Source organism: Ranitomeya variabilis, chromosome 4 (genome assembly GCF_051348905.1).
Source record: "Ranitomeya variabilis isolate aRanVar5 chromosome 4, aRanVar5.hap1, whole genome shotgun sequence".
In the NCBI taxonomy this organism is placed as follows: Eukaryota; Metazoa; Chordata; class Amphibia; order Anura; family Dendrobatidae; genus Ranitomeya; species Ranitomeya variabilis.
Genome location: NC_135235.1, coordinates 139,973,703 through 139,999,852, shown reverse-complemented (window position 1 = coordinate 139,999,852; position 26,150 = coordinate 139,973,703). Strand labels below are relative to the sequence as shown.

Below are 26,150 nucleotides of genomic sequence, written 5' to 3'. Positions count from 1 at the left end.
GTATTGCAGATTGGCCCAATTTAGGCTATGTTCTCACGAGGAGCGTTTGGTGAGTTTTTGACGATACATGTTTTGCTGCGTCAGAAACACAATTTGAACAGTTCCAGCAAAGTGGATGAGAATCATAGAAATCTCATGGCCACTGTGCTTCCTTCTAACGCAGCATAAACTGACCTGCGGTGCTTTTCAGTTCGGCAGCGTGTCAGTGTCTTTTGGACGTATCAAAAACAAAGTAGCTTTGAAGAGACAAAAAATTAAGTGTCAAAAACGCGTAAAAACGTATATTAAAAAACGCAACTAACCTAATTTAGCTATGACAACCAATTCATAAATAAAGAAGCAGGGCCTCGTAAACTTGACAACCAGAAAATACATTAGACTAACTTTTATTCATATATTATTAAAACATACACTACCGTTCAAAAGTTTAGGGTCACTTAGAAATTTCCTTATTTTTGATAGAAAAGTACAGTTTTTTTTCCAATGAAGCTAACATTAAGGGTATGTGCACACGTTCAGGTTTTTTCGCTTTTTTTTCGCTTTTTTTCGCTATAAAAATGCTATAAAAACTCATTAAAATGCATACATTATGCATCCTATCATTTAGAATGCATTCTGCATGTTTTGTGCACATGGGGCGTTTTTTTCCCGCAAAAAAAAACGCATTGCGGTAAAAAAAAGCAGCATGTTCATTAATTTTGCGGATTTTCCGCGTTTTTCCCGCAATTCTATGCATTTGGAAAAAAACGCACAAAAAAACGTGTAAAAAACGCATCAAAAAACGCGTCAAAAACGCATGAAAAAACATGAAAAAAAAGCATGCGGATTTCTGGCAGAAATGTCCGGTTTTTGTCAGGAAAATTTCTGCAAGAAATCCTGACGTGTGCACATAGCCTAAATGATTCAGAAATACACTCTATACATTGATAATGTGGTAAATGACTATTTTAGCTGCAAACGTCTACTTTGTAATGCAATATCTTCATAGGTGTATAGAGGCCCATTTCCAACAACCATCTCTCCGGTGTTCTTATGGTACTTTGTGTTTGCTAACTGTGTAAGAAGGCTAATGGATGGTTAGAATACGCTTGAAAACCCTTGTGCAAGTATGTTAGCACAGTTGAAAACAGCTTGATTAGAGAACCTATAAACCTGACCTTCCTTTGAGCTAGTTGAGCATTACATTTGTTGGTTCCATTAAACTCTCAAAATGGCCATAAAAAAAGAACTCTCATGTGAAACTCGACAGTCTATTCTTGTTCTTAAAAATGAAGGCTATTCCAAGTGAGAAATTGCCAAGAAACTGAAGATTTCCTACAATGGTGTCTACTACTCCCTTCAGAGGAGAGTGTGGCGCCCCAGGGTCCTGGTCATCACAATAGCATTGCTTTCTTCACGGTGAGAGTGATGTTACGCTTGAAGGCAAGGAGGGATAACTGCAACCAGGTACCACAAACATGCAACACATTCACACTCCAGACCACCAGGGGGAGCTTTTGATCCTATTCACTAGGTGACGCTATATATATATATATATATATATATATATATATATATATATATATATATAAAACTGGTAGTCTGTAGGGAGAGTTAGTTCAGTTCTTGCCAGGAAACAGACTGGATCAGTCTGAGGCAGAAAAGAAGGTTTTACGGAGCTGTGTAGCCGCAGTGCAGCAGTTCCTGGAAAGAGACATTGAGAAAGACGAATTGATTGCAGTGAACGTGCAGGAGAGCAAAGCACAGGAGAGGATACCAGGGGGAGACCAGCCCCGAGCAGGCTGCCTCCTTCTGAGGCGCAGAGACAGGTAGCCAGAACACAGAGGTTGTAAGGACCTCTATGACTTACATCAGAGACCGGCAGGACAGCTGAACTCCACGTTACCTGTCCAACCTAATACCCAGGAGGCACGGTGGCACCCTTCAGAGGCCGGGGCGTGCTAGAGTCCCTACAAACAGCCTCAAGCCACCAGTCATATGGGTTATGTTCTATCCAGAGAGAGAGATAACATCTGTAAGGACCTTATGTGAAGCCCTAGGCAGTAAGGGACTACAACACCACGGCACTAGAGGAAGGCTGTGATTTCCACCTGGATAAGGGGACTCCTAACTTGCCTCCAAGCCGGCCGGACCCTGCCTTCCCTGTGATCTGGTGCCCTGGACTGTGGCTGCCTGAAGTCGACAGTAAACAAGGTAAAAAGACTGCAAACCTGTGTCCTCATTCTTTACTGCGCCATTCACCATCTTTCATCCACACACCGGGAGCCCTGGGGATACACTTCACTTGTGGGAAGTTATACCATCTAGCTGCCATAACATCACCCCAGAGGACCCCTTAAAGCAGCGTTGGTCCCCACTGACCAAATACCACAGGTGGCGTCACGAACATAAACTTTATTCCCTTTAAATACCTTTCCCCTTTTACATGGGCGCCCAGGGCCACGGACCGGGTCGCAGCCACTGTGACATCCCCCTGTGAACACAGGACCCGGTACCGAGTACCCCACGGCCCTGGCCGGTGACTGAAGAGCACAAACAGGTTCTAACCAGAGTAGAAAGAGAAATGGGAGGCCCCGCTGCACAACTGAGCAACAAGACAAGTACATTAGAGTCTGCAGAAATTGATGCAGATCCTCAACTTACAGCTTCATTAAATAGTACATGCAAAAAGCCAGTGTCAACGTCTACAGTGAAGAGGTGACTCCAGGATGCTGGCCTTCAAGGCAGAGTGGCAAAGAAAAAGCCATATCTGAGACTGGCTAATAAAAGGAAAAGATTAATATGGGCAAAAGAACACAGACATTGGACAGAGGAAGATTGGAAAAAAGTGTTATGGACAGACGAATCCAAGTTTGAGGTGTTTGGATCACACAGAAGACCATTTGTGAAACGCAGAACAACTGAAAAGATGCTGGAAGAAAGCCTGACGCCATCTGTCAAGCATGGTGGAGGTAATGTGATGGTCTGGGGTTGCTTGGGTGCTGGTAAAGTGGGAGATTTGTACTAGATAAAAGGGATTTTGAATAAGGAAGGCTATCACTCCATTTTGCACCGCCATGCCATACCCTGTGGACAGCGCTTGATTGGAGCCAATTTCATCCTACAACAGGACAAGGACCCAAAGCACACCTCCAAATTATGGAAGAACTATTTAGGGAAGAAGCAGCTGGTATTCTATCTGTAATGGAGTGGCCAGCGCAGTCACCAGATCTCAACCCCATTGAGCTGCTGTGGGAGCAGCTTGACCGTATTGTACGCAAAAAGTGTCCATCAAGCCAAACCAACTTGTGGGAGGTGCTTCTGGAAGCATGGGGTGAAATTTCTCCAGATTACCTCAGCAATTTAACTGCTAGAATGCCAAAGGTCTGCAATGCTGGAATTGTTGCAAAGGGAGCATTCTTTGACGAAAGCAAAGTTTGAAGGAGAAAATTATTATTTCAAGTAAAAATCTTTTTTTTTCGAACCTTGTCAATGTCTGGACTAGATTTTCAATTCATTTGGCAATTCATTTGATTAATAAAAGTATGAGTTTTCATGGAAAACACAAAATTGTCTGGGTGTCCCTAAACTTTTCAACGGTAGTGTAAGACTTATAGGTATTGAAAACATTCACAACAAAAACTCTCAGGGCATTTCAGGATTCAGTAGGGTTGATCTCAATATGTCAGACAGTAATGATAGACCTATCAAATCCCTAGTCATCCCTTTCTCTTACCTTACCTGGCATTGAAGGTTGGCACCCTAGTATTTTGGGAAATGGCGCCCCCGCTTGTCAATATCCCTGATCACCCTAGTTGATACCCTATCAGAGTCTAGCTATACATAGACAGTAAATATCTTTGCTAAAAAATATCATATGACAGGCCCAATTACACACTATGTATGGAACCGTCATCGAATCAAGGTTTCAGGTTCAGACTATGCTGAGAGAAAAATAAGTGTTATCTGAATCCTTCTTGTTCAATCCCCAGGGCATGACAAATCACAGGTAACTTGGTATAAAGCAGAGTGTGTACCATACGTGGACCTGTCAGCTACATTAAACACCTATAAAACTGTCCCTCTAATTAACCCCTTTAGTGAACACCACAAAAAAGAGGCAAAAAACAATGGTTTGTCATTGTACCGCCAAATAAAAAGTGGAATAGAACGCGATAAAAGAGATGCATGTAAATAAATATTGTATCCCTGAAAACGTAATCAAGTCTCGCACAAAAAAAAAAAACAAGCCGCGATACAGCTCCATCAGCAGAGAAATATAAAACTTATAGCTATCAGGATAAAGCGATGCAAAAATAATTACTTTTTTCTATAAAATAGTTTTTATTGTGTAAAAGCGCCAAAACATAAAAAACTATGTAAATGTGGAATCACTGTAGTGGTACTGACCCAAAGAACAAAGCTGCCTTATCAATTTTACCACAAGTAGAATGGCATAAAAACATAACCCCAAAAAACTATTCTTGAATTGCTGTTTTTTGTTCATTCTTCCTCTCAAAAACAGGAATAGAAAGCGATAAAAAAAAGTCATGTGTCCAAAAATGGTGCCAATAAAAATGTCAACTCATCCCACAAAAAATAAAGCATCACATGACTGTGATGGCCAAAATATGGAAAAATTATTGTTCTCAAAATATGCCAATGCAAAAACTACTTTTTGCAAAAAAAAGTGTATTTTATTGTGTGACAGCAGCTAAAGATAGAAAAACAATATGTCTGTAATCTCACCGACTTAAATAATAAAGTAATCTAATCACATACTGCATGAGGAACGGCGTAAAAAATAAATAAAACCAATTCTTCATCTGCTGTTGATTTGCTCATTCTGCCTCCCAAAGATCGCAGTAAGGTTCGGTGCACATTTATCCTGCGCACAGCTGTAGGCGCTTACACCGGGGTTTTTGTATAAATCTCTGAAATATGTGATTCAGACAGAACCCTCAGCGGAAGATTCCCTTTAATAAGACAGATGGAGACACTGTGGATACTGATTGGCCTATGATCTAGCAGTGTCTGTCTTTTTAAGCATGTATAAAAATGAGGTCCCCCACAGGTTTGTGCACTTCTCATTATTTTGAATGGATCCCTTGGGGGTTTCAACTGAATCAGGTGACTCAGAGATTTAGATGGAAACTGCAAAGTAAGTGCTCAGCGTAGAGCACAGGATGAATTTCAACCCAAAAATTATGTAAAATGTTGCCAATAAAAGCTTCAACTCAATCCACAAAAAAGTTCCACTCAGGTCCATTTACTGGTAGTACACAGGCTCTGAAAAAGCTCTTTTAGTTCGGGTCCCTGGCACTGCTGCAAAAATCGCTTTTGAAATTTGTCCCTCATACCTGTGAAATCGTCCAGGGGGCAGTTCTTTCCCCCTAATCCAGATGCCTCACATCCATCACTCATGGCTTCTGCACGGCGGGTGCCGCCTCCTCTTCCTTCAGTAGCGTCCCCGGCGCCTGCGCTGTTATTTTTTTGGGGGGGCATGAGCAGTTGAACCTGACCCCCGGACGATTTCACAGGTATGAGGGACAAATTTCAAAAGCGATTATTGCAGCAGTTCCAGGAACAAGAACTAAAAGAGCCACCTTGTCAGAATGCAGCATTAGTGCTGCACAAGGTGGCTCTTTTAGTTACAAACGCCTGGGGGGGTGACAGGTTCCCTTTAAACAACAGGTACAGAAATTCTACAGTGTCAAAAACTGAGCTCATCGTGGGAATGTAGTCTAAAAAAGGGGTTTTCGTGGCTCTTTTGGAGATATTGAGTAACTAGTGTTCTGAAATAATTAAATAAATGCTGTAACAAGTGTTAGCTCGCAGCGCCCTCCTTTGACATTACAGGTATTACATGATAATGATTTTTAATGTCCAAGATATTGTTTATTTAAACCTAAATTAAAACTTTACCTGCAATATTAAAAAGTGCCCCTCCAAGCATGTCTGATGCGTTCTTTAATTGGAAACACAGGTCATACAAGCAAGATCTTATTCTCTGTATCACCTAAATAATCAGAAAGTAATTTGTTGTCAGCAAATAACGATTTTTCATAATATAACAAAACGTGATGTCATTTTATAATATGCTATGATGTCATCAACCTATATATTATCTCCAGTGGGTGAGAGTCTGTGCTGTGTGCGGCTAAGCTGAACAGTTCGGTACAGAGCAGTTATCAGATCTCCCCCCTGCCATCTGTACACATGTGTGGCCATGACACAACCAGGACAAATATTCATCCTCTGGAAGAAAAAAAGGATGAGTTTTATGCAATGACAACATGCACAATTGTTTTCTTCAGCTTCATTTCTTGTGCAGAAAATCTGCTGAGTTTATCAGTACAAGTGAGGCCGGTTTCACACGTCCTGATATTTACGGTACCGGAAAAAGCGGTACTGGAGATATCAGTGTCCGTGTGTGTACTACATGCGGCACACATGTGGCAATCGAGTGCCGCATCAGTACCACACGCGGCACACACCACAGTGCCGCCGGGGAAGTAGCGCTACTGTAAGCGCTGTTCCCCTGCGTGTGGTGCTGAACGCGGCTGCCATCTGCTCTCCCCTGCTCGGCCAGCGAGCAGGGGAGAATGAATGAATGATACGCAGCAGGCACAAGCTCAGTAACTAGCGGTGACATCACTGAGTCTGTGCTCGCTTCCAGCATGAACTCCTGTGACCTCAGGACCGTGGGAGAATGCAAGTGATGAGGTCACAGCAGTTCAAGCTCTGTCACAGTGACCTCATCACTTGCATTCTCCTACAGTCATGAGGTCACAGGAGTTCATGCCGGCAGCGAGCCCAGACTAAGTGTCGTCACCGCTAGTTACTGAGCCTGCGCCCGCTGCGTATCATTCATTCCCCAGTAGTTTACAGTCGGGCCGGTCGCATTAGCAGCGTTCCCGGTTGTAAACTGTCTATCCCCAGATATAGATTACAGCGTGGGACTGATTGTATGCCGGACAGGCATAGGTATATTGTTGGTTTGTTATTTTTATTACAGGAGATCGAGAGTGTCGCTTGGATTACCAGTATAATAAATATGGAAAAACTGTGTGGTGTATGATTTCATTAAAATACTTCATTCTTACTGTGTTGTGTGTTTAATTAACCCTTTACCAACTATAGGATTAGTAATGGAGAGGTGTCTTATTGACACCTCTCCATTATTAAGCCAGGATTAATGTCACCTTACAATAGGAAAGTGACATTAACCCCTCATTACCGCACTTGCCACTGCTACAGGGCAAGTGGGAAGAACTGGCAAAGCTCCAGAATTGGCGCATCTAATAGATGCGCCTTTTCTGGGCAGCTGCGGGCTGCTGTTTTTAGGCTGGTGGGGGTCCATATCCATGGCCCCTTACCAGCCCGAGAATAGCAGCCCGCACCTGTGAGTTTTGCCTGGGTTGGTTTAACAACATAGGGGGGACCCCACATTGGGTTTTTCATTCATTCATTCATTGTCTCCTGCTCGCGCTGCTTGCCGGCAGATCAGGGGAGAATGGATGAAAGCTGCGTTCAGCACCAGCCGCCGGGGAACAGCGGCTTACAGTAGCGCTACTTCCCCAGCGGACATCCGTGCACACGGAGGACAGTGTACACTGTTCTCCGTGTGCACGTGTGTGGCACATTTTGCAGCCTGTGTGTCCGGGTAAAAATGGACATGTCTGCTAGTTTTGCACAGGGACACACGGTCCGTGAAAACACGCTGACATGTGCATAGACCCATTCATTTGAATGGGTCTACATGTGTCAGTGTCTCCGGTACGTGAGAAAACTGTCACCACACGTACCGGAGACACTGATGTGTGAAACAGGCCTGTAGTGGATTTCATGAAAACTCCTGCTCCTTCTGAGCATTTAGAGACGATGTTAGGCCAGTCTCACACGTCCAGATAATTCCAGTACCGGAGAAATCGGTACCGGAGTTATCCGTGTCCGTGTGTCAGTGTGCTCACGTGGCCCTATGGGAGGTGGAGCCGCATATTCATCACTGTAATGAGCAGTACCACATGACCGCTCACACAGGACAGGCTGCCGGCGCTGAGAGGAGGCATCGCGGGAGCTGGGTGAGTATTTCAATGCAAGCGAGCGGGCGAGCGGGCGCGCGGGGGGTGGGAGACGGGAGGTGACCCCGAACTTTATTTTAAACAAAAAAAATTAAAAAAAACTTGATTTTTCATTCCTTCTCTCCAGCGTTCGCTGCTCTGGAGAAGGAATGAATGCCGGCTTCAGCACCAAAAGCAGGGGACAGCGCTTAACTGTAGCGCTGTTTCTCCTGCACCGGTACGTGCACACGGAGGAGAGTGCACACTGTTCTCCGTGTGCACGTGTGCGCGACGCTTTGCGGACCGTGCTGCCGGAGAAACATGGACATGTCTCTGTGTTTTGCACACGGACACACGGTCCACGAAAAATCAATGAAATCTGCAGAGACACATTGATTTTAATGTGTCTACGTGTGTCAGTGTCTCCGGTACGTGAGGAAACTGTCACCACACGTACCGGAGCCACTGATGTGTGAAACAGGCCTTAAACTGTGTGTATCTGGTGTATGTTTTCCCCTAAGGCCGGGGTAACTCTTGCGAGTGTGATGCGAGAAACTCGTGCGAGTCACTAGCATCAATGCCCGGTTCTGCCGCCAGTCACTCAGACCGGATTCAGGCATGTATTTCTATGCAGCTGCACGCTCCGGTCTGAGTTCCGGCGGCAGTGCCAGGTATTGTTTCGAGAGACTTGCGCGAGTTTCTTGCATCACACTCGCAAGTGTGACCCCGGCTAAAACGCTTCCATCAGGAGCCTAAACAATAAGAACAAACACAGTGTGATACAAACCTAATAAGGCTATGTTCACACGTTGCTTTTTTTGTAGGCAAATTAAAAGCTGCTTTTTACATTTCCAGCAAAAACTATGAAATTTCAGAAATCTCATTCATATAACTGTACATTGTTGCTTTTTCCTGTCTGAATAGTGAGGCCGTACTGAGCCACAGGCCTTTGAAGGGAGGACGACATGACAGGGTTGAGGGGGCCTATAGGAAGTGGATCATGTTAAAAGGGTCGGCTTAGTAAGGGTTAAGAGCTTTGAATAGCAGAGTTGGGATAGGGCTGTGGGGGGTAGGAGGGGTTAAAGGTGGAGTTAAGGGGAGCATTATAAAAGGGAGTAACTATTTAAGTGGGGCAACCATTTTAGTTGCCCCCATAACAGGTGAAGCAAGCTCTGCAGGCATCTATCCAAGGCCTGCTGCAAGGAGGGCTGGGCATCCTCAGGCCCAACGAGAAGGGCGACGGTGTCCTCCGGGGACCCTCTGACAGGGGTCATGTGCCGCAGGCCTAGGGTGCGTGGATCCAGAGCCGGGAGGAATCCTGCATCTTGGCGGGACCTACATTGGGGGGTGTCAGCCTCCCCCTCGACCAGTGCGGTGGTGTCGCAAGGGGATCTGGGATCAGGTGCGGCTGGCACCCAGCCAGAAACGGGCCTAGCTTAGCAGCGGCGGGAGGCACGAGAGAGCGCACAGGGGCCTGCGAGCCGGGAGCCTTCATTCAGGACCCGGCAAGGTGGATCCGCCCACTCACAGGCAACAATGAGGTACCAGGACCTGGGCACAGGGGCAGCAAGAGCTCCCATCGTCCAGGCCTCCGTTTGGCAAAGTGCAGGTACCCAATGGTGGACGGCGGTACAGGCCTCGGAATGCAGAGCGGCTGGCGAGTGGCAGCACGATAGCTCCGCTCACTTGCTGGCTGCTGCTGCTTTTGAAAATAATGACGGGCAGCTTGGTGCTGCTACTTAGGGGCAAGAATTGTGGGAGGGCAATGATAGAGGGCCACAAGGGAATCGTCCGGCGTCGGACGTTGGGGGTAGTGCAGCAGTTTTGAGGGAGGGGGATTATCATAATCCAGAACAATGGCCAGCACGACCTGTGATGTTGGATAGGCAAAATGCAGCACAAAGGGGCATCATGACTGCAGATTACTCAGGGGTCAGTCAAGGTCGGCTCTATGGGGCTCCAGGAGCTGCGAGTGAACAGGATATTGGAGGATCAAGCTCGGATTGGCCACTTCTGGAATTTGGGTCTGCGGCTGCTGGGAACACAGCACCCAGGCAGCTAGGTGAGAATCAATGGCTTCTTTTTCAACCGTCACTAGCTTCCAATGTAAATGTGGGGGGTTGTCTGCGGGGGGTGGCTAGTGTCGGAATTGGTGTTGTATTGCAGGGTCTGAAGGCGTTAGTTAGGCTTTGGGAATCTGGGAATGGTCAGGGTGAGTCGTCGCCATTGTCAGCATGGATGGGTAATGTAAGGGAGAGGGTTTTTTGGATGTTAATGGGGCAGCGGGTTCATCTAGTGTGGTACCAAGTACAGTAACAGGGGGTTTAGTGAATGTTTGGGGGGTAACGGTGACTGAAGGCGAGGATATGGGACAGGGATCGTCTTCAGGAGACAGTGGGGAAAAGATAAGGATGAGACAGTGCAGTTGGATGATGCAGCTAAAATGGAACTTTACATCTGCTTTGAGGGGCCGTTGGGGGCACATTTGAAGCAGGTGAGAGAAAGGATATGGAAAGGGGAGTATGTGGACATTTTTCCTTACTCCCACTGGAACGTTTTGACTTAGATAGGTTAAGAAGGGATGAGTCTAAGAAGAAGGTCGAGGATAAAACGAGGTTTCGACTAATTCCCCACACGTTCTCTAATTGGTTGCAAGCGTTTGCTATACTAGCCAGTGTTATTGGGGAGAAGTCACCGGAGAATTGTTTGCCGTTTTTTTGTTATACGCCCCTGGCGTGTGACGCGTTGGTGGGTTCAATGAAGAACTTCCGGTATACTTGGAGCGCTCGTCCGAGTAATGAAGCGCAAGTATCCCAGGGAGGTGGAACGCAAGCGTTCTCCTCTGTTAGGGATATTGCGCTTATGCAGAACAACAGCTTGTCCATCTCCATACCGGAATATCTGGACGCATATGGTGCATTGATGGGCAGCGGACCAACGCGCCCAAGTCCAGATTTGTACAGCGCATGTGTTTTAAAATGTCTGAATGTATATAACAGGCATTTATTCATGAGCTAAGTACTCAGACAAAACAAATGCTGTTAATGTATGCTCCGTTTTGTGCACCATGTGGCACGATTCAGCATTGACTCAAAAACTATATTTATGACACTTACAGAAGCATTCATCGGTATGATTATGCCAATTGTTTTAAACAGGTAAGCTATCTAGAGTGTGGGCCAAGGACTTAATCTAAGAGAGAGAGAGAACTGATTGTTATATGTAACAATTAAATACAAGGTAAAAAATGGGAGGGGGGCAGGATATTTTTTACAATCCTATACCGACCCATATATATACGGAACAACACCAGATGGAAGAAGGAAATGGGGAAATAAGGAGATTATAGCCTGTTAAACCCTCAGTATGTCGCCCTAACTAACTGTGCCCTACCTATCAGTGGAGGTTGGCACCCTAAAAGAAACCTGCGCACAAGGCGCCCCCACTCCGCGAAGGCTGTCCCAGACTATCTATCCCTATGAAACACCCTCCTCTAACAGACCAAGATAAGACATAGTAGGAATAATCACCACAGATGACCAATGGTCAAAAAGAAATGTATTAAGAGGGGGGGGGGGCTATTGAAATATAGCTTATGAAATCCCTAGAACTAGACACTGCCTAACGTGGGGATTGGCACCCTATATTCCTGCGCAAGTGGCGCCCCCACTCAAAAGACGACTGTCCCTAAATAATTGTACCTATTGGATTATACAAAGGTAGGTACTTATAGATTGGAAATGTAGGGATATACAGATATGTTGGGGGATGTCGTAGGGACATAGTAAGGGCTATAAAAAACAGTTATACGGCTGTATCTCATTCATACCCAGAGGTTGGACCGTTCTGAGAGTGAATATCCATCTGCTCTCCTTTTGGAGAATCAATTTGTCCCAATCTCCTCCTCTTATTGGTGGCAGAATTTTGTCTATCCCAACAAAGAAGATTTTTTTTGGGTTCCCTTGATGGACCCGATTCATATGGGTTGCCACAGGAGTATCTCTTTTATTAGCAATGTCACAGAGATGCTCTCTAATTCTCCTCCGAAATTCTCTTTTGGTTTTGCCAACGTACTGAAGGCCACATTCACAAGTGGCTTTGTATATCACCCCTTTTGTACGGCAATTGATGAAATGTCGGATGGGGTAGGTGGTACCTGTGACATTGCCACGAAGGACCTTTGTGGATGTGATTGAAGCACATGCTTTACAGTCTCCACACCTGAAGCAGCCTTTCACATGATTCATGAAGGTAGGTGTACCCATTGGTTGGTAGTGGCTGTGAACCAGTCTATCAGATAAGGATCTACCTTTTTTTATAGGTAATTTGAGGAAAAATCGAAATATGTTTCTTTATGTCATTGTCCATCTGAAGTATGGGCCAATGTTTACACAAAACATTCCTAATATCACTGGCTCCATTGGAGAACCGAGTGATAAAACGGATGAGATTGTCATCATCGGATCTCTCTCTGGGTATCAACAGATGTTTTCTTTCCTTTTTTACCGATTCCTTATAGGCTTTCTTGAGGACACCGTCTGGGTAGCCTCTCTCTAAAAACCTATTTTTAAGATCTTTCGCTTGTTCATGGAAGGTGTCCATACTGGAGAAATTCCTCAAATATTGCCCTTTTGGAATCCCTCTTTTTAAGGGAACGGGATGGTTGCTTTCCAAATGGAGAAGAGAGTAAGTGGCTGTATCCTTTCTATGGGTCTTTGTTTCTATCTCACCATCCTTTTTCCTTTCTATACAGATGTCCAGAAATGCTAACTTGGTTGTGCTGGCTTCATAGGTAAAACGCAGGCCTATATTGTTATTATTTAGGCCCTCAACAAAGCTGCCAAATTCCATAGTATTTCGCTTCCAGATTACAAACACATCATCGATGTATCTTAGCCACAATACAATTCTCTCATCTGGAAGGGACATGGAGTCACCAAAAACCACTGTTTCCTCCCACCAGCCCAGGAGCAAGTTAGCATACGAAGGCGCACAAGGGCTGCCCATCGCAGTGCCCCTCAGCTGGTGGAAGTACTTACGGTCAAAAAGAAACACATTTCTGGTCAGGCAAAATTCCAGGGCTTCTAAGACGAATTTGTTATGTTTTTCAAATTGTGTACCTCTGGTACTTAGATAGTGGTTCACAGCCGTGAGACCCTTATCGTGAGGAATGGATGAGTATAGCGCCTCCACGTCTATACTCCCCAAAATCATGTCGGGGTCTAAGTAAATACCATCCAATTTGCCCAAAAGATCTGTGGTGTCCCGTACAAAAGAATTCAAAGAGCCGACAAAGGGTTTCAAAATTTTGTCTATATATATACCCAGTCTCTCAGTCAGGCTGTTATTGCCGGAGACGATGGGTCTGCCTTTCAAGGGGTTAGTACCCTTGTGAATCTTGGGAAGGCAATAAAAAGTTGGAACCACTGGATTTTTAGGTAACAAAAATTCTCTCTCGTCCTTGCCCACCACTCCGTCGCTATACCCTCTCTCAACAATGGCTTTTAATTCATCCGAAAAATTACTTAGGGGATTTTTGACCAGGATCTTATAGTCATCCTTGCTGTCCAGTAGTGAAAGGCATAGAGCATGATAATTTGTTGTGTCCATGACGACAACATTGCCCCCTTTATCAGAGGGTTTTATAGTGATCATCTGATCCTTCTCTAGATCACATAAACATGCCATTTCACTCCTGGATAGATTGTGTGAGGTCCTATGTTGTTTAATAGGTAATTTCATGATGTCCTCAGTGACTAAGTTCAAAAAAGATGTCTATAGAGCTCAAATCGCCCATTGGTGGGGGCATTTTGGTGCTCTTGTTTTTTAAACCAGTAAAGGGGCCTCTCCCATTCAGAGTGGGATCAGGGTCCCCTAGATGGAATAACATGTGCACATCTTGTAATAAATCATCAGTGATTCCTAATTCAGCGCATTGTTTTTTGTACTCTCTGAGGAAGAACTTCTTCCACTTTAAGCGTCTGACAAATAGATTGAGGTCCTTTATTACCTCAAAGGTATCCATATCAGAGGTTGGTACAAATGAGAGGCCTTTGCTTAATAACTTGACTTCGTTTTCACTTAAAGGCCTTGAGGACAAATGTATTACTTGTGTACTCAGGTGGGTGGATTGGAGCGGCTTCTGAGGGGGTAGCTTAAATCTAAAAAAACGTTCCTGGCGGGGGATCTCCTATTGTTCCCGCGCCCCCAGTTGCCTCCTCTTCCTCTGCCTTTGCCCCTGCTTCTTTGCCCGCTTGGTCTAGCCTCACTATCTGAGACTTCTGCTTCTGAGGATGATATGTCTGTTTCAGTTCTCTGTGAAAATTTACTTGTGGAGAAGGAATAAGCTTTATTTTCTTTGAACTCTTGTAGGACCCTTATAAAGAACTTGTGTCCTTTAGATGGTATTGGAACCTTTCTATAGAATTCTGTAATTGTATCTCTTTTTTTGAAAAATCCGGTTCTAAGGAAAAAAAATTTTGTCACTTCAATTTGTTCCTTTAGGGATTCGTTTAGAACATTCAAATTTTGTTTTTCCTCCTCTAACAGAAGTCTCATTAATCTTAGTGAGCTATCCATGGCTTCCTTTTCCCACTTTGCTAATAGCCCGGGGTTCTTATAACGATATCCTGGTGCCAGAGTAATTCTCAGATGTCTAGGGACAATACCAGAGGAAGGAGTTAACCCCTTCATGACCCAGCCTATTTTGACCTTAATAACCTGGCCGTTTTTTGCAATTCTGACCAGTGTCACTTTATGAGGTAATAACTCAGGAACGCTTCAACGGATCCTAGCGGTTCTGAGACTGTTTTTTCGTGACATATTGGGCTTCATGTTAGTGGTAAATTTAGGTCGATAATTTTTGCATTTATTTGTGACAAAAATGGAAATTTAGCGAAAAATTTGAAAATTTCGCAATTTTCAAATTTTGAATTTTTATTCTGTTAAACGAGAGAGTTATGTGACACAAAATAGTTAATAAATAACATTACCCACATGTCTACTTTACATCAGCACAATTTTGGAAACAACATTTTTTTTGCTAGGAAGTTATAAGGGTTAAAATTTGACCAGTGATTTCTAATTTTTACAACGAAATTTACAAAACCATTTTTTTTAGGGACCACCTCATATTTGAAGTCAGTTTGAAGGGTCTATATGGCTGAAAATACCTAAAAGTGACACCATTCTAAAAACTGCACCACTCAAGGTGCTCAAAACCACATTCAAAAAGTTTATTAACCCTTCAGGTGTTTCACAACAGCAGAAGCAACATGGAAGGAAAAAATGAACTTTTTAGTCACAAAAATGATCTTTTAGCAACAATTTTTTTATTTTCCCAAGGGTAAAAAGAGAAACTGGAACCCAAAAGTTATTGTACAATATACCCTGAGTATGCCGATACCCCATATGGGGGGGAAACCACTGTTTGGGCACACAAAAGGGTTCGGAAGGGAAGGAGAGCCATTTGACTTTTTCAATGAAAAATTGGCTCCAATCTTTAGCGGACACCATGTCGCGTTTGGAGAGCCCCTGTGTGCCTAAACATTGGAGCTCCCCAACAAGTGACCCCATTTTGGAAACTAGACCCCCCAAGCAGCTTATCTAGATGCATAGTGAGCACTTTGACCCCCCAGGTGATTCACAAATTGATCCGTAAAAATTAAAAAGTACTTTTTTTTCACAAAAAATTTCTTTTAGCCTCAATTTTTTAATTTTCACATGGGCAACAGGATAAAATGGATCCTAAAATGTGTTGGGCAATTTCTCCTGAGTACACTGATACCTCATATGTGGTCACAAACCACTGTTTGTGCACACGGCAAGGCTTGGAAGGGAAGGAGCGCCATTGGACTTTTCGAATGAAAAATTAGCTCCAATCGTTACCGGACACCATGTCGCGTTTGGAGAGCCCCTGTGTACCTAAAGATTGGAGCTCCCCCACATGTGACCCCATTTTGGAAACTAGACCCCTCATGGAACTTATCTAGATGCATAGTGAGCACTTTGAACCCCCAGGTGATTCACAAATTGATCCGTAAAAAATGAAAAAGTACTTTTTTTTCACAAAAAATTTCTTTTAGCCTCAATTTGTTCATTTCCACATGGGCAACATGATAAAATGGATCCTAAAATTTATTGGGCAATTTCTCCTGAGTACACTGATACCTCACATGTGGGGGTAAACCACTGTTTGGGCACACGGCAGGGCTTGGAAGGGAAGGAGCGCCATTTGACTTTTTGAATGAAAAATTAGCTCCAATCGTTAGCGGACACCATGTCGTGTTTGGAGAGCCCCTGTGTGCCTAAACATTGGAGCTCCCCCACATGTGACCCCATTTTGGAAACTAGACCTCCCATGGAACTAATCTAGATGTGCGGTGACCATTTTAAACCCCCAAGTGCTTCACAGAAGTTTATAACGCAGAGCCGTGAAAATAAAAAATCATTTTTCTTTCCTCAAAAATTATGTTTCAGCAAGCAATTTTTTATTTTCAGAAGGGTAACAGGAGAAATTAGACCACAATAGTTGCTGCCCACTTTGTCCTGAGTATGCTGGTACCCCACATGTGGGGGTAAACCACTGTTTGGGCACACGTCGGGGCTCAGAAGGGAAGTAGTGATGTTTTGAAATGCAGACTTTGATGGAATGGTCTGCGGGCATCACGTTGTGTTTGCAGAGCCCCTGATGTGCCTAAACAGTAGAAACCCCCCACAAGTGACCCCATTTTGGAAACTAGACCCCCCAAGGAACTTATCTAGACATGTGGTGAGTACTTTGAACCCCCAAGTGCTTCAGAGAAGTTTACAATGCAGAGCTGTGAAAATAAAAAATCATTTTTCTTTCCTCAAAAATTATGTTTTAGCAAGCAATTTTTTATTTTCGCAAGGGTAACAGGAGAAATTGGACCTCAATAGTTGTTGCCCTTTTTGTCCTGAGTACGCTGATACCCCATATGTGGGGGTAAACCACTGACTGGGCGCACGTCAGGGCTCAGAAAGGAGGGAGCACCATTTGACTTTTTGAACGCAAGATTGGCTGGAATCAATGGTGGCGCCATGTTGCGTTTGGAGACCCCTGATGTGCCTAAACAGTGGAAACCCCTCAATTCTAACTCCAACACTAACCCCAACACACCCCTAACCCTAATCCCAACTCTAGCCATAACCCTAATCACAACCCTAACCCCAACACACCCCTAACCACAACCCTAACCCTAATCCCAACCCTAATCCTAACCCTAATCCCAACCCTAACCCCAACACACCCCTAACCATAACCCTAACTACAAGCCTAATCTTTACCCTATTTCCAACCCTAGCCCTAATTCCAACCCTAGCTCTAATTCCAATCCTAACCCTAAGGCTATGTGCCCACGTTGTGGATTTGTGTGAGATTTTTCCGCACCATTTTTGAAAAATCCGCTGGTAAAATGCACTGCGTTTTACCTGCGGATTTACCGCGGATTTCCAGCGTTTTTTTGTGCGGATTTCACCTGCGGATTCCTGTTGAGGAACAGGTGTAAGACGCTGCGGAATCCGCACAAAGAATTGACATGCTGCGGAAAATACAATGCAGCGTTTCCGCGCGGTATTTTCCGCACCATGGGCACAGCGGATTTGGTTTTCCATAGGTTTACATGGTACTGTAAACCTGATGGAAAACTGCTACGAATCCACAGCGGCCAATCCACCACAGATCCGCAGCCAAATCCGTACCGTGTGCACATAGACTTATGGTAAGTGCCCGCGCTGCGGATTCCATTGCGGAATTTTCCACAGCGGAATTGATAAATCCGCAGTGCAAAACCGCTGCGGTTTTTACTGCAGATTTATCGCGGTTTCTAGTGCGGTTTCCGCTGCGGGTTTACACCTGCAGTTTTCTAATGGAGCAGGTGTAAACCCGCAGCGGAATCCGTACAAAGACTTTACATGCTGCGGAATATAAACCGCTGCGTTTCAGCGCGTTTTTTTCTGAAGCATGTGCACTGCGGATTTCGTTTTCCATAGGTTTACATTGTACTGTAAACTTATGGGAAACCGCTGTGGACCCGCAGCTGCAGAAACGCTGCAGTTCCGCAGTGAAATCCGCAGCGTGTGCACATACCCTAATTCTAACCCTAACCCTAGCCCTGACCCTAGCCCTAACCCTAGCCCTAACCCTAGCCCTAACCCTAGTTCTAACCCTAACCCTAGTTCTAACCCTAACCCTAGTGTAAAAATAAAAGTAAATATATTTTCTTTATTTTTATTATTGTCCCTACCTATGGGGGTGATAAAGGGGGGGGTTCATTTACTATTTTTTTTATTTTGATCACTGTGATCAAAATGTACCTAGAAAAAATCTGCCGGCCAGCAGATTCGGCGGGCGCACTGCGCATGCACCCGCAATTTGGGAAGATCGCGGTGCCCATGGAGCAGACGGACAGACACCGGGAGGCTCGGTAAGTATGAGGGGGGGATCGGAGCACGGGGGGGGGGATCGGAGCATGGGGGGTGGGATCGGAGCACGGGGGAGCGGACAGGAGGACGGGGGAGCGGACAGGTGGACGGAGGGGAGCAGAGCACAGGACGGAGGACTGGGGAGGCGATCGCTGGTGGTGGTGGGGGGGCAGATCAGGGTTTCCAGCCATGGCCAATGATATTGCAGCATCGGCCATGGCTGGATTGTAATATTTCACCATTTTCATAGGTGAAATATTACAAATCGCTCTGATTGGCTGTTTCACTTTCAACAGCCAATTAGAGCGATCGTAGCCACGAGGGGGTGAAGCCACCCCCCCTGGGTTGAAGTACCACTCCCCCTGTCCCTGCAGATCAGGTGAAATTGGAGTTAACCCTTTCACCCGATCTGCAGGGACGTGATCCCTCCATGATGCCACATAGGCGTCACAGGTCGGATTGGCACTGACTTTCATGACGCCTACGATTTAAAGGTCTGGGCACTTTTTCTGGACTCCTACAATGGGAAGTCGATTTGGATTGCGCCGGTGGTGTCGGCTGAGTCACTAGGTTGGTGAGCAGGGTTTCAGTTTGTTTTTTCAAGGCATGAGGTTGGTAGAACGGTATCCAAGAATCTGGGAGAATAGGGGCTTGTCGGCCAATCAAGTACTGTGTGAGGTGTTCCCCACTGTTGTGGGCTATCATTGTGGGGAGGGAGTGGAATAGAAAAATTTGTTTTGGTTGCGAGTCTTTGGGGGCGATGAGGGCCATAAATTCGTTATCACCTGATCAAGTTTTGGTGAGAGTTCTACAGCATATGATCTTGGCAGGTTTGAGTTTTAATTTGTGGGTTACGGTGGAAGTCAGGCCTAAGGTAAATTACCCCATTCTTAAAGCTCTTTCTTGTTCACAGTGGGATCGCATTCGGGAGTTGGCATCTCAAGCGGAATCCACAGGGCTGGTGAGTCTGGGGGAATTATGGAACCTTCTGTGGGGCAGTAAGAGATCTGTTATCTAGATCCTTGGCAGCTGGAACATGGTCACATTATGCGAGGGCATGGGTTATGTGGGAGGATTGGAAGGCTAAGTTGGGGGTGGGTTTGGAGGATGAGAGCAAATTCCTATTGCTAATTGGGGCACAATTGGGAATCGGGTTGGTCGGTTCCGAAACTCAATAATTTTTTATCGGATTTAGCTTTTGGCATTAAGTTCAGGGGGTTGCAGGATTTAACAAAGTCATTTTTGGTTTTCAAGTGGTAGAAAGGCTGGAAGGTGGCGGATGGGAGACGCCCGGTGTCTTATGAGGTGCTATTGATCCTGGACGAGCAATTAAGGGATGTCTGTTCCTCTCAAGGGGAAGTAGTTCTGTTCAAATCGGCCTTTTCGCTGGCGTTTTTGGGGCTTTTCGTTTGGGGGAGTTGGTCAGCCCTTCCAGATCTCGAAAAGGGGGGCTGCTTAGGCAAGATGTGGATATGAATGGGGATAGGTTAGTGTTATTTCTGTATTTCTGCGGTCCTCTAAGACGGATACTGAAGGAAGGGGTTGCAGGGTGGTACTTTTTGAGGTGAACAGTTCCCCTCTATGCCCTTTGCAATGTACATGAGGACAGCTCATTTTTATCACGTTTTCAGTTCCTAGCGATATTTAAGCGCTGTTTTGAAAGAGGGGGCATTCCAGCAAAAAACTACAGTGGGCACTCGTTCCGTATTGGCGCGGCTACGGAGGCAGCCAGGAGGGGTTTGGTGGAGGAAGTGGTAAAGAGGATCCGTCGCTGGGAGTCAGTGAGATTTCGCTCATATGTTCGCCCATCTTTGGTATGTTTTTTGGATGTGTAGGCACTTGTGTGAATTTATTTGGCTGTGATTTTGTTCTCTGTTTCAGAGCCGGGACACCTGCTCACGTGGATTATGGGTCATTTACTTTTGTGCAGCGATGAGGGCAGATGTTCGTCCGGATGGGAGACAGCTGGGTGTACCGAGGACATTAGCAATCTTGAGGTGGATGGGAAAATGGGGAGGGGAGGGATGGATGGTGTGGAAACAATTGTTGCCTGAATTTTACAGATTCGTTCATTTCGACCGGGCGCCCGACGTGTTGGTAATACATTTAGGTGGAAACGACCGTGCAGGGACTTAATTAAAGACATTAAGTTTGACATGTTGAGGCTGTGGTCCATGTTTCCCAGGTTGTTGGTGGTGTGGTCAGACATCATCCCTAGGAAAGTATGGTATGGGGCAACGTCGGTGCAAGGTATAAATAGAGCCAGGATCAAGCTAAATAGAGCAGTCTCCCGCTTTATGGTGAGGAATGGGGCAATTGTGGTGCGTCATAGTGATTTGGAATCGGGCGAAGGGGAATTTTGGAGGAAGGATGGTATTCATCTGAATGCGATCGGATTGAATATGTGGTGTTTGGCAATACAGGAGGGCATTGAAAAACGTTTGTTGGTGTGGCGGGACATAAATGTTTGAGGGGTCAGAACATTTATGTTGGGCCGTGGGGGGAGGTCCTCGAGGTTGGTGGTACTAGTAAATGGCGGCTCGGAGGGGGGATCTCAAAGGTCCTGGACTCCCCCTTTGGGTAGATTATGTGGAAAGGAACATGGCGTATGGTATTAGGATTGAGTGGCTGAAAGTGGTTGTGAAGTTTTAGATGGGGTGAAACTCACAGGAATCACGAATACCCAATTGTCAAGTGAGGCCGTTCTGGGCCACAGGCCTTTGAAGGGAGGACAACATGACAGGGTTGAGGGGGGCTATAGGGAGTGGAACATGTTAAAAGGGTCGGCTTAGTAAGGGTTAAGGGATTTGAATAGCAGAGTTGGGATAGGGCTGTGGGGGGGGGGTAGGAGGGGTTAAAGGTGGAATTAAGGGGAGCATTATAAAAGGGAGTAACCATTTTAGTGGGACAACCATTTTAGGTGCCCCCATCACAGGTGAAGCAAGTTTGTATGAGGGAATCAAAGCTGAAATTTGGGATTCCAAAAAATGCCGCAAAAGCATGGGAACACAGATTAACAGTCACAAAACTTTATAATGAAGGGGTTGTCCCTTTTTAGAGTCTCCATGACAGAGTCTGTAAAAAATGTGCAGACATAGAGCAGCATGTGTTTCAATTTTATGATGCCCAAGGATTGAGATTATGCATTGCAATGTATACGTGTGCATAGAACTCCTGTAGACCCATAGAGAAAGTCCAAAGTACCCCCATAAAAATGTAATCATTCTGTGGGGTTGTGCAGTGTCACAGTGCCCAGGAGCAGTCACAGAACAGAGCTCCTCTGTTGTTTTACTCTTTTTGTCCTATAACACCTCCCATCTTTTTTCAATTATATTATTCTTTATCACTAATGCCCATCTGGAGGTCATGTATTAGACACATCAATATTGTAGGTTTGTACACATAAAGCCCCACCATACACGTTACATTGCAGAAATCAGTGTCCCAGCCCCTACCTCACGCTGCTGTAAGGAGATGGACATATTGCTCACGTCTTCCATGGAAGAACAAGTGTAATATCGTATTGTGTAATGTGAACTGTGTTACTGGTGTTAATGTGTTGCTCCAAAGTAGGGACATTTAGAGTTAATGATTGGGACTAGCCCACAGCGGGAGGAGCTAAGGTGAAGGGACATAGACAGTTTCCTGACAGAACATCAGATGGAAGTGCCACATGACATGGTTGTCCCTAACATGACAGGAGACCATGACAGAGGATAGCGAGATCCTTGTGGAAGGAAGGAGAGAAGTGATCAAAAAACTGAGTGATTGATCATAGATGGGTCCTAAGAGAGGACACCTAGATGTATAGCCCAAAGTTTATAACTCAGAGAGGTATCGAGTCTACAAGGGACAGAGTATATGGGACAAAGAGAGTGTCCTGGCATCAGGCACAGAAAGGATGAGTACCAGTCATACTGGCAATATAGTTCCCTTGAAGGGAAAGGAGACACGGAACCGCGGATTGTTGAGTAACGGACTCTTGCTAACTGGTCTGTAGTACTGAGCTGGGCTCTGGTGAAAGAGAGAGGAATGGAGATAGAGGACAAATGAGTAAAGATGAGGGAATTGGAACTGTGAGTGAAAAATGCTCCATATTGTGAAGGAAACGTTCATAAAGTTGTGTACCCACTATCTACTATATACAGATGCTTCTCTCTAAATTAGAGTATCATCAAAAAGTTAATTTATTTCAGTTCTTCAATACAAAAAGTGAAACTCATATTATATAGAGTAATTACAAACAGAGTGATCTATTTCAAGTGTTTATTTCTGTTAATGTTGATGATTATGGATTACAGCCAATGAAAACCCTAAAGTCATTATCTCAGTAAATTAGAAAATTTTATAACACCAGCTTGAAAAAATGATTTTATAATCCGAAATTTTGGCCTACTGAAATGTATGTTCAGTAAATGCACTGAATACTTGGTCGGGGCTCCTTTTGCATCAATGCGGCATAGCATGGAGGCAATCAGCCTCTGGCACTGCGGAGGTGTTATGGAAGCCCAGGTTGCTTTGATAGTGGCCTCCAGCTTGTCTGCATTGTTGGGTCTGGTGTCACTCATCTTCCTCTTGACAATATCTAAGGTCAGGCAAGTTTGCTGGCCAATAAAGCACAGTGATACTGTTATTTTTAAACCAGGTATTGGTACTTTTGGCAGTGTGGACAGGTCCCAAGTCCTGCTGGAGAATGAAATTTCCATCTCCATAACACTTATCGGCAGGGGGGAAGTATGAAGTGCTCTAAAATTTCCTGGTAGACGGCTGTGCTGACTTGGGTCTTGATAAAACACAGTGGCCCTACACCAGCAGATGACATGGCTCCCCAAACCATCACTGATTGTAGAAACTTCACTAGACCTCAAGTAGCTTGGATTATGGCCTCTCCATAATCTGGGACCTTGATTTCCAAATGAAATGCAAAATGTACTTTCGTCTGAAAACAACACCTTGGACAACTGAGCAACAGTCCAGTTCATTTTCTCCTTGGCCCAGGTAAGATGCTTCTTGCGTTGTCTATCGGTCATGAGTGGATTGACACAAGGAATGCCACACTTGTAGCCCATGTCCTAGATACATCTGTGACCACTCAAATTTTTGAATGGCCGTTTCATAACAATCCTTTCAAGGCAGCGGTTATCCCGGTTGCTTGTGCATCTTTTTCTATCACATTTTTTACTTCCATTCAATGTTCCATTAATATGCTTGGATACAGCACTCTGTGAATATCCAGCTTCTTTAGCAATGACCTTTGGTTGCTTACCATCCTTGTGGAGTGTGTCAATGACTGCCTTCTGGACATCGGTCAAGTAAGCAGTATTCCTCATGATTGTGGAGCCTACTGAGATAGAATAAGATACCTTTTAATCGCTTAAGAAGCCTTTGCAGGTGTTTTTAGTTAATTTTTCTAATTTACAAAGATAATGACTTTTGGGTTTTCATTGTCTGTAAGCCATAATCATCAACATTAACAGAAATAATCACTTGAAATAGATCACTCTGCTTGTAATGACTCTATATAATATATGAGTTTCACTTTTCGTATTGAAGAACTGAAATAAATTAACTTTTTGATGATATTCTAATTTAGCGAGAAACACTCGTATATTTCCCCCAAAGTTAACGTTTAGTTAAAAGTTTATTTTTGACTTGTGGTCTCCCTGAACTGTCAAACATCTGGTACTGGCTGTTGTGAATTTGGTTTTTGGGCTCCCCCGGTGGTCGCTGGTGGTACTGGACTTGTGTGCTTCACTTTCTCTGTTCACCTGTTTCCATCAGGATGTGGGAGTATCCTATTTAGCCTTGCTGCTCAGTTATTCTAGTGCCGGCCATCAATGTAACCAGAGCCTTTCTGTTGCATGTTCCTGCTTCTAGACTACTATCAGCTAAGTTGGACTCTTAGTCCTAAGTTTGTTTGCATTTTTGTTCCAGTTCACAGTTATGTTATGTTTCTGTAGCTGGAAGCTCTTGTGGGCCGAAATTACCACTCCGGTGTCATGAGTTGACACATGAGTCTTAAAGTAATTTCTGGATGGTATTTTAATAGGGTTTTCAGCTGACCGTGAAGTTCCCTATTGTATCTTCTTACTATCTAGTAAGCGGACCTCGCTTTGCTGAACCTATCTTCATACTGCGTATGTCTTTTCCTCTGAACTCACCGTCTATATATGTGGGGGGCTTCTGTCTCCTTTTTGGGGGAATTTCCCTAGAGGTAAGCCAGGTCTGTTTTTTCCTCTATTAGGGTTAGTTAGTTCTCCGGCTGGCGCTGGGCGTCTAGGGATAAAACGTAGGTACGTCACCCGGCCACTGTTAGTTGTGTGGTAGGTTTAGCTCACGGTCAGCTCGAGATTCCATCACCCAAGAGCTAGTCTGTTATTTAAGTTCTCTGACGTTCCCTTGCCATTGGGAACCATGACAGTATGGCCGGCCAAGGGTTAAAACCGTTGGCAGAAGAAAGGAGAGAAAAAGAAGTCTGCAGATTTTTTTTTTTTTTTTCTTCTGAGCTTGCTCTATAGTTTACTCAGTTGCATTTCTGCTCTAATTGCAGCCTTTGCCTCTCTCTCTCCTTCTAATCCTTGAATGGCTCTGATCTCACCTGATTAAAATGGATCCTCAGAGTTTGGCTACAGGTTTGAATAATCTTGCTACGAAGGTTCAAAATTTACAGGATTTAGTTATTCATGCTCCTATATCTGAACCTAGAATTCCTATACCAGAATTTTTCTCCGGGGATAGATCTCGTATCCTGAATTTCAAATAAAATTGTAAATTATTTCTTTCCCTGAGATCTCGCTCCGCTGGAGATCCCGCACAGCAGGTTAGGATAGTAATTTCCTTGCTGCGGGGTGACCCTCAAGACTGGGCATTTGCATTGGCACCCAGGGATCCTGCGTTGCTCAATGTGGATGCGTTTTTTCTGGCTTTGGGGTTGCTTTATGAGGAACCTAATTTAGAGATTCAGGCTGAAAAAACCTTGATGGCCCTATCTCAAGGGCAAGATGAAGCTGAAATATACTGCCAAAAATTTCGTAAATGGTCTGTGCTTACTCAGTGGAATGAGTGCGCCCTGGCATTTGGCGGTGTCTTCTGAGAAGGCTCCAGAAAATATGCAATGTGATAGAATTCTGTCCAGAAGCGAACGGCAGAATTTTAGGCGAAAAAATGGGTTGTGCTTCTATTGTGGTGATTCAACTCATGTTATATCAGCATGCTCTAAACGTACAAAAAAGGTTGATAAGTCTATTTCAATTGGCACTTTACAGTCTAAGTTTATTTTGTCTGTGACCTTGATTTGTTCATTATCGTCAATTACCGCGGATGCCTATGTCGACTCTGGCGCCGCTTTCAGTCTCATGGATTGGTCCTTGACAGGCACTGTGGGTTTGATCTAGAGCCTCTGGAAGTTCCTATACCTCTGAAGGGTATTGACTCTACACCATTGGCTAGTAATAAACCACAATACTGGACACAAGTGACTATGCGTATGAATCCAGACCATCAGGAGACGATTCGCTTCCTTGTGTTGTACAATCTACATGATGTTTTGGTGCTCGGATTGCCATGGTTACAATCTCATAACCCAGTTCTTGACTGGAAAGCAATGTCTGTGTTAAGCTGGGGATGTCAGGGGGCTCATGGGGACGTACCTTTGGTTTCCATTTC

General features: G+C 44.7%; 1 protein-coding gene across 3 annotated transcripts in view; it reads right to left on the bottom strand.

Annotated features, from left to right (window-relative positions):
* LOC143770059 (protransforming growth factor alpha-like) overlaps positions 1 to 26,150 on the bottom strand; it is a 53,071-nt gene that overhangs the window by 17,425 nt on the left and 9,496 nt on the right. For 2 of the 3 annotated variants that reach the window (XM_077259296.1, XM_077259295.1), the window contains exon 2: positions 5,905 to 5,998. In XM_077259296.1, coding sequence (XP_077115411.1) covers positions 5,905 to 5,935 — 31 coding nt within the window. In that variant the 5' untranslated portion in view covers positions 5,936 to 5,998. Of the gene's footprint in view, positions 1 to 5,904; positions 5,999 to 6,096; positions 6,211 to 26,150 lie in introns of those variants that run through there. The other variant, XM_077259297.1, reaches the window with a different exon arrangement.